This window comes from Cyprinus carpio, chromosome A20, assembly GCF_018340385.1.
Source record: "Cyprinus carpio isolate SPL01 chromosome A20, ASM1834038v1, whole genome shotgun sequence".
NCBI lineage: Eukaryota > Metazoa > Chordata > Actinopteri > Cypriniformes > Cyprinidae > Cyprinus > Cyprinus carpio.
In genome coordinates this window covers 18,056,159-18,064,711 of record NC_056591.1, presented here as the reverse complement: position 1 = coordinate 18,064,711, position 8,553 = coordinate 18,056,159, and the positions used below count along the sequence as shown (strand labels likewise).

The 8,553-nt window shown below is 36.8% G+C and overlaps 1 protein-coding gene across 1 annotated transcript; it reads right to left on the bottom strand.

Annotated features, from left to right (window-relative positions):
- Positions 1-250: 250 nt before the first annotated feature.
- LOC109083845 (olfactomedin-like protein 2B) lies at positions 251-6,790 on the bottom strand. The gene is made up of 8 exons (XM_042777917.1): positions 6,307-6,790; positions 5,183-5,446; positions 4,940-5,047; positions 4,689-4,853; positions 3,632-3,815; positions 2,220-3,272; positions 1,693-1,870; positions 251-1,602 (listed from the first exon to the last, which is right to left on the bottom strand). The coding sequence occupies exons 1-8, from the start codon at positions 6,460-6,462 to the stop codon at positions 984-986; spliced, it is 2,727 nt and encodes a 908-aa protein (XP_042633851.1). The 5' UTR covers positions 6,463-6,790; the 3' UTR covers positions 251-983.
- Between the last annotated feature and the right edge of the window lie 1,763 nt (positions 6,791-8,553).

The following is an 8,553-nucleotide window of genomic DNA, read 5'->3' as shown; positions in this document are numbered from 1 at the left end:
CTTATGTCAGTCTGAATTTGCTCTCTGAAATTGAAGGTTTGTGTAAATGTGGGGTCTGAGGTGCTATAAAGTGGTAATTATAGGTCATTTCAAAGGCTGGGGTAAACAGTGTTTTCGGGTTAAACTATGGTAGATGTGTTTTGATTGTCCAGATTTAGCTCTGTGGATCAAGGGGTTTAGTGTAACATTTTGCTCTCATCTACACACTCTCACTTGACATCCACTATGAAAGGAAAACCAGTGCCATATGTCTTATTTCAACTCATTTTATTGCAGCAATTTTCTGAGTCAGACAGAGATTTGAATTTCACAAGTGCTAAAAGAGTTTCAAATGAAATTGCAAAAAAAGTATGCACAAAAAGAATACCAACAATATAGAATTAAAAAAAAAAACTTCAAATGTGCTGATGAAAAACACCACAATGAAAATGTGCCCAAAACACTGTCTACTCGTGTTCTACTGAAATGATACAACTTTTTTTATATCCAAGTGATAGTTTGTTAAAAAAAAGAGATATGCTTATGAAAATACAAACTGTATTTTTTACATTCATCAATTCCATGTTTTAGCTTTTATATTACAGTATATACAATGTATCCTAATGGATTTAAGAATACAACACCTAAAAACTTCTTCATAATTCTGCCAGTCGTACGAGAGGTATAGCTATACACATAAAGAGCTTTGATTCCTAGTGCAAAAGCAAGCGACAATATCTAAAGAAATGGCCATCAGTGTAAACCGCAAAGCTCATATAGCTGCAGTGTAGGGGTGTTAAGAAATTCAGTTTACAACAAGTTCCTTTGTTTCCGCCATAAATGTAACAATACAAGTCAATTTTTACACTATGAAAACATTACAGCAAGTACATTAAACTACATCAAGTTAAGAAAAGCTGAGTGAACTGATCCACAATCCACTTAAACACATTTATGGTTTCTTCTATTTTGTGCAAAGGATGTACTTGCTCTGCCGTTAGGGTCTACAGTGGGTCTACATATGCAAACTGAATATTATAAGTGACTTGATGTCCGTTATCCCAGGCGTACAACACCCTCTCTTTGGGGTTGTAATCGATCTGAGTGATGTAAGTATAGTTGTTGCTGAAAGGCAGGTGAGGGATCACCTGAGTGTTGGTGTGGGTGTCAAAGGCATAGGACAATTTAGTATCGTGCTGATTGTAGCTATCTGTCGCGTAAAGAACGCCGCATACGATGAAGCAATTACCGTAACGATTGCGTCGGAGCCCGGTCCTCCATGTGGTTTCACGCTTCATGCTTAAATCATTGGGGTTCAGGCGGCTCAAGACGATCATTTCCTGCAAGAAGCCCTCGTCGTCCAGCGCTGGGTAGATCACCCAAAGCCCGCTTTCGTCGACGGCCAGATCCATTTCCGAGTTTCCTCTCCATCTCCATGTAGACACGTCGTCATTATCAAACACTGCGTCATGGAGCATGGTCCAGGCAGCCACGTAACGCAACCGCAGGTCATACTTAATAATGTCTCGTGAGAATGCGCGGTTGTAGTAGAAAGCACCTTTGTAGACCACGTGGCCAGTGCCGATCCAGTTATAAGGCAGCTTGTAGGAATTAGTGAAGCGGCCGAATGAAAGAAAGAAAAAAAACAAGTAAAATTACTTGGAAAAATTCCTTTAATGTTCCGAGTTTGTTTATTTGAATTAAAGAGCAATACCTTGTTTGAAGACATCCATGTTGCGGAATTCCAGTAGGTTGTTGCCGTAATGATAGTTTGTGACATAGATCTTGTCATCTTGAGCCAGTGGATCCTTCATCCAAGCGCCCTCGCTTCGACCGTATGAATTGTGTGTGACAGGCTCTGAGATTGTGGCCAAGGTGTCTTTACACATTCCTGCAAACAAAACCAGAATTAAAACCACAGTGAAGTTCGTGTTATTTAATCAATTTTGTACTAAACAATGCCGAGTATTCTTCAGTGCAGAAATCCCATTCTGAATATATATATATATATTAAACATTGTAATTATTACTTTTACTTTCAGAAATTAATCGGTACAATTATTTAAAAAAATATATTTAAAAATATTAATACTCACAATTGTATACGTGTGTGTGTGTGTAACTGTATTTATTATATATGAATTTTATTTATATTATTTTTTTAATAATTGTATAGAAAAAAGTTGAAATCAGCACTTCAAAAATGGAAAATAAATAACAAGAACATAATACATCTATACCTGGCTTCCTTTGAGGTTCCTCTCCCACACTCTTTTCCACCATAGTTTTTACGGCTTTCACTCCTTCCATTTCCTCCTCTACCACTACCTCTTCCTCTTCATCCCAGCTTATGCTATATTTGCGTTTGCCAGGTTTGCTTGTGGTTGTAGTAGTAGTTGTTGTTGTTGCTGTGGTAGTTTTTTTAGTGGTCCTCAAAGATGACACTGAGGTTAATGTCTGTTTAGGAGTCATCTTGGGTAAGTAGGTAACTGAGTCTGCCTTGCTTTCAGTGACATGAGGTGACTTCACAATGGTGGTAGCAGCTCTTGTGTGAGCAGCTGATCCCAGTGAGCTTTCTGTGACTGTTAAAGTGTCCGAATGAGGAGTTGGTAATGATGTTATTCCCCTAAATGTGCTTTGAGTTAAGCTCTCCATTGAAAATGGAGGTTTACCAGTGTGAGAAGCATTTTCTTTCAGATTTCCCTTGTTCACAATTCCACTTTCAGTCAGAGAAGATACATATGTTTGTTTTTTAATAGTCCCATTGGTGGTAATCTCTGATAGGTTTGGCTGTGCAGCCACCACTTTAGCAGCAGCTGCTGTGGCTGACTCATTTGTTTTTATGTGGCCCAGATTGAATGACCTGACCAACATGTTTTGAGCTTGTTTTACAGATGGAGTTGAGGGCTCCACGTTGCTTGCCTCCATTTTTTTGATGATGGTTTGAGGGTTAGTATGTTCCTTGGGGATGGTGACCTTCAAATTATCCATCACAGTAAGTGTCGCTGTGGTTCTTTCATCTCCTTTAGAGTTGTCTGTGGTGGAACGACTGGTTTCAGTTTGAACAGATACTGGTTCAATAGGGGTTTTAATCTGCAAGGCAGAGCCCAACAGTCCAGTAAATTGAGTTTGATGACCATTTCGTGCATCTCCCCCTTTTGAAACTTCACTCTTTGGTTTTGGTCGGACAGACCACGCTTTGAGGATCGGCCTGAAGTGGCGAGCTTTGTGATGAAGGAACTGCTCATCGGCAAAGAGATCAATTGGGCTGTCACCACTGTGATTATCATCGACTGGAATGAAGGACAAAATATTTTAGAGTGGCTGTAGCGATTGTAGGCGACTACAATTAAAAAAAAAAAACAGCTTTCACAGCAATGCCATAGAAGAACCATTTTAGCTTCTCCAAAGAATCTTTCAGCAAACTTTTTTTTTTTCTTAATGTGAAGAATATTTTAATATTCTAATAATTTTTTTCCAATATAAAGAACCTTTTGTACAATAGAAAGTTTCTATGGATGTTAAAGCTCATTCATGGAACCACAGTAACCAATAAAGAACTTTAATTTTTTAAGTGTATAGGCACATTTTTTCAAACTTCTAATTCTGAGAACTTTGAATGTAGATGTCGAAATCACACAGTTATACTTACAGTTCTCCTCTGTGTTTGTCTCATCCACTGGGTCAGATTTATAGTATGTGATCCCCTTAACAATTATTTTTGGTTGCTTCTCCCTTCCTTGGCGCTCTTGTTCTTGCAAAGCTGCGACGGCCTTGTTTAGGTCTGATCCGCTTCTCTTCAGAAGATCTCCCACAAACTTTTCCTCATATTTACTCTGTTAAGTGCATCATAGGACACTGTGATACTGCAGCCTTCAAGATATAATGCAACAAATTGATAGTTCACCCAAAAATTCAAATTCTTTAATCGTATACTGACCCTCAAGTCCCTTCATAGAATGTCCAGGTAAACAAAACTTCCAGATCCAAAAAGGTAATAAAGGCATTGTAAAATTAATCCATATGAACTGGTTTAATCCAAGTCTTTTGAAGAGATAAGATTGATTTATATGATACTTTTTCACATATACATAGAGCACATCACATATAGTAAACACGGAAACTTGTGTGTCACACAATAGAACTAACCTCATTGGTTCTCATGCATGTACATTTGAGCTTCCATGTATTTGATATGTGAGGTGCTCTATGAACGTACTGTATGTGTTAATGTAAATAAGTTTTGAGTACCTGGACTTTCAATGGGGGGACAGAAATTTCTGAGATTTCATTAAAAATATCTCAGTTTGTGTTATGAAGATTAAACAAAGTCTTCTGGTTTGGAATGATATGAGGGTGAGTAAATGCTGACAGAATTTTTTTTTTTTTTTTTTGGTGAACTACCCCCTTTAACAGGTTATTATATAGATCATCTGCTTTGGATCTTTGATAGTCCAAGTCATTTGGCTCTTTATATGCCAACTTATGTAAGAGTTGACAGTGGGATCAATTAGTGAGGGTTTCAAGTCACAACATGAGGTCACTTTTGACTCTGAGACAGCGACCCTACAGTAAGTAAATAAATAAACACTCACAGCAGATGGGCCATTTCACTTCATGGCTTAACATAATGTTTGGATTGTTCCATTGTTACGTATTGGACATACTACTTATGTAATGCAACATTTGTTTTAAAAAGCACCTCCCACCTCCTTGTGCTGAAAAGCAGCTGCCTCTTCATTCTGCTCCTTCAGACTCGTCCTCTTCTCCTGCAGCTGTGGAGGCAGAGTTGCAGGTGAAGACGTGGGCAGCTGTGGATTTGGAGAGGTGCTCATTGTGTTCGACTTCTCCTCGGTCTGGTTGTTTAAGACCATCTGTCAATAATAAAACACATTAATAATGTGTTTAATATGTATAAGAAAAAAAAAACGTATGTATAAGAAAAGCAACCACCACATACTTTTTCCATAGTGTCCATGCGATCAAGAAGCTTTGTAGTGACTGAATGCAATTTCAATAGATCCATGCCATAGAAGGAACCCTCCAGCAATTCCAGTATAGTTGACAGCTGTAACGATGAAGTAAATTCCGTCATGGTAAGAGCTGGTTTTTATTTAAGGGTAGGAAAGGTTATGCATTCATATCCTGCCATATTTTGAACTTATTCTGGTATATAAGATCCAACTGCAGATGATCTGGTCACCTTAATATTATCTTTCCCAGCCTGTTGCAGCTTCTTCAACCGGAAGTCGCCCTCACAGGGGTTTAAAGCCGACGGAGGGGCAATGCATGCGCATTTGCAGTGGGGTCCTGATGTGATGGTCTCCACCGTATAGAAATCCTGAGGCGTCGCGTGACCGTCCCGGATCCGCTGGCACGCGCTCGCGCTCAGAGGTCTGACAACACATTTACAGCCACAGTCAGAGCCTTCCGCAAGCGCTTTCACTTTGTCATAATCACCCAGCAGCTACAAAGAAAAGAGGACGGATGCATTTTCCAGCCAGCAAAATCACCGCACTTTTTTGCAAACAAACACATACTGACTGTATTTATATATATATGTACATTCAATTAACATTAATTATTGTTTTTCTGTCTGATACTTTTATAGTAACTTTCATTAATAACATGAACAAACTTACATTCAAACTGTATGCGAATTGCGCATATTTTTAAAGACTTTTAAAATGTTTTTTTTTTTTCCGACTGTGAGTACTGTAACTATGTTCTCCGTTCGTCTCGCGAAACTACTTGTCACTCCCGGCACATTAGCAAAACTATCTTAAAGATGTTTAAACAAAACACAATTTCAAACAAAATTTAACGATATAGCCTACGTGTGATATGAAAATTGCAATGAAGCGATAAATAATGTCATACTTGTGTGTGTGTGTGTGTGTGTGTGTATTATCAGATACTATTGCTATGGTTACTCGCGAGACTAAGTGTCTGAACGCAATGTCTGTTCGCAACCGTATATTTAATATGCTCTGAAATGTTTTATTTTTCTTTGAAAAATATTTTTAATATATTTGTTATTTACAAGTAAACCGGCATGCTTTTGAAATCCCCAATTCAAACACTGCATTCAAATAGTTCGAATTTAGAAATGTCATCCAACTTCTTCAATATGCCTATATAATATCTGTTATCATATATTATAGGCTATTCATATGAATTTACATCAGAAACGTATGTTTAGCATTGTTGATAAGTTATTAATGAAAGTTTTCATGAAGTAATAGGCTACTGAAGGTTATAAAGAAGCTGCACAGATAGACATAATAGTTGAATTATCGTATCGAGCGCTGGTGAGGAGATTCTTACCTGACTTAATATATTTTCTTGGTTGTCTCTTTCAACTTGCAAAGTGTGGTTCTGTTCAGTCGTCTTCTCCAGAAGTCGCTGGTTTGAATTCGGAGCGGCTGAAGTGAGAGCGAATGTGGGGAGCCATAAAACGCACCAAATTCCCATCGCAGTCATCGTGCAAAGTGTGCGATATAATCCTTCCAAACATATGCTACTTTAGATTGTACGTTCAAATCGGGCCTTTTTCCACTTCAGAGACGATATAACGTCAAACAGATCTCCATTTGAAAACGATCTGGCTTTGCAAAAGTCCAGAAGAGGTAGGCTAAAGTCCAGATGAGGGCAGGTGCCTGGTCCCCAGCATGAAACTGGTTTGAGAAGAAGCAGGAGTGACGTGACATTTGAGCTGAAATGAGGGGGGCTGGATGAGAGACGCATGGAGCGCGCTGGATGTTGCGCGCACGGATCCATAGCTGCCAATGTTCACGCTTTAGCTGAAATGGCACTTCCTCTCGACTTCTATTTCTAGGAATTATCTATGTGGAATTTCTTAAATGTGTTTGTTGCCTAATAAAAACATTTACATTGACAATATGGAGCTCACCTGTGTAGTGACGTCATGGGAATAATATTGCGTATGGACCTAAAAATGACCCAATAACCCAAATATTATTTTTCGAAATTCGAAATTTTAGTAGATGGTGCATTTTATGCAAGAAGTGTGAATAAGCGTTTTAGCATTGATTTCATAATGCGTGCAGAGGGTTAACTTATTATTTTTATTTTTTTTTTTGTTCCTAAAGGTATATCTAGATCAGAAACATCACGCATGACAATCGAAGTGTTACAGCGCCACCTAGTGTGTGTAAAGACACACAAGTTCGATCTTTTTCCTATATGAAAGTGCCAGGTGTTACACTACTATTATCAACCACTAGCGGTCAGTGCTGCTCCATATTAATGTTATTACTGCGTGAACCAGAATCAACCCATTCTGTCGGGCCCCTAGTGGTCAAGTTTTCCCTTTTATTTTCACAGAACCGGTGACAGTAAACTATATAGTATGTATAGGAAGTATAATGTGACCAATATGTCACTCAAACAAGTATCTGAACAAGTAACACCACCATGTCCCTTAAACAATTAACTAAAAAGAAAACAGTGTTCATACTGACCAAATAAACTGTTAAAACAAACAGGTCTACAATATGTCATGAAAAAACAAATAAAATAAATAAATAAAAGTATTATTATCAATAATAATAATAACAATACATTTTATCAGCAACCAAAACATTTAATTATTAAATATTATCATAATTGGTAACACTGTATAATAAGGTTGCATTAGTTAATGTTAGTTAACTACTTTAGTTAACGTGAACTAAGCAAGAACAATCCTTCTACAGCATTTATTAATCTTAGTTAATGTTAATTTCAACATTTACTAATGCATTATTGAAATCAAAAGTGCTTTCAAAAACTAACAAAAAAAAAGTGAATTAGCATGAACTAACAATGAATAACTGTATTTTCATTAACTAACATTAACAAAGATTAATAAATACAGTAATAAATGTATTGTTCATTGTTTGTTCATGTTAGTTAATACGTTAACTAACATTTACTAATGGAACCTTATTCTAAAGTGTTACCTAATAATTTATATTTATTTATTTAAATTGTTTTTAATATTATTGCATATTTGTCTCCCAAAATTGCACACTTGTATATGCAAACATCATGTTTCCCCATCCACTTCCTATAAATATAGGCCTATATTATTTATAATCATACTAATAATAATATTTAGCGTAATAATACAACATTATGAATTTGATAACTATGGAAGAAAAATCTAAAAGTCAAACTGAAAACAATTTACCAGCTGATTCTCACGCAACCTGTGTAACTTCAAAATGAGTATACTCTACCCTTTAAGTCACAGCGTTATACATGGAAACATTATTGTGATTTCTCTTTTTGTGTACTATCAAGATTAGGTTACACTTTATTTTAAGGTCTCCTTGTTACAGTGTAACTATGGATTTAAGCACTGAGTAATATTAATTAACTACATGTAGGCTACTTATAAGGTTAGGGTTTGGCTTAGGGTTACCTCCATTTAATTATGCATAATTGTTTTTATAATAGTAAGTACATGTAACGTGTAACAAGGACACCTTAAAATAAAGTGTTACTCAAGAATATATACAACCCTTAACTCATTTGTTACATGTATGAGGCTATGTACTATGAACTGTC

Excerpts from the sequence above, each read along its gene's own strand:
- LOC109083845 (XM_042777917.1), bottom strand. The coding sequence starts at position 6,462 with ATGACTGCGATGGGAATTTGGTGCGTTTTATGGCTCCCCACATTCGCT. Across the intron at positions 4,854-4,939 it reads GCATGGACACTATGGAAAAA|ATGGTCTTAAACAACCAGAC; the intron begins GTATGTGGTGGT and ends TATTATTGACAG. Across the intron at positions 3,816-4,688 it reads CTGCTTTTCAGCACAAGGAG|AGTAAATATGAGGAAAAGTT; the intron begins GTGGGAGGTGCT and ends TGCACTTAACAG.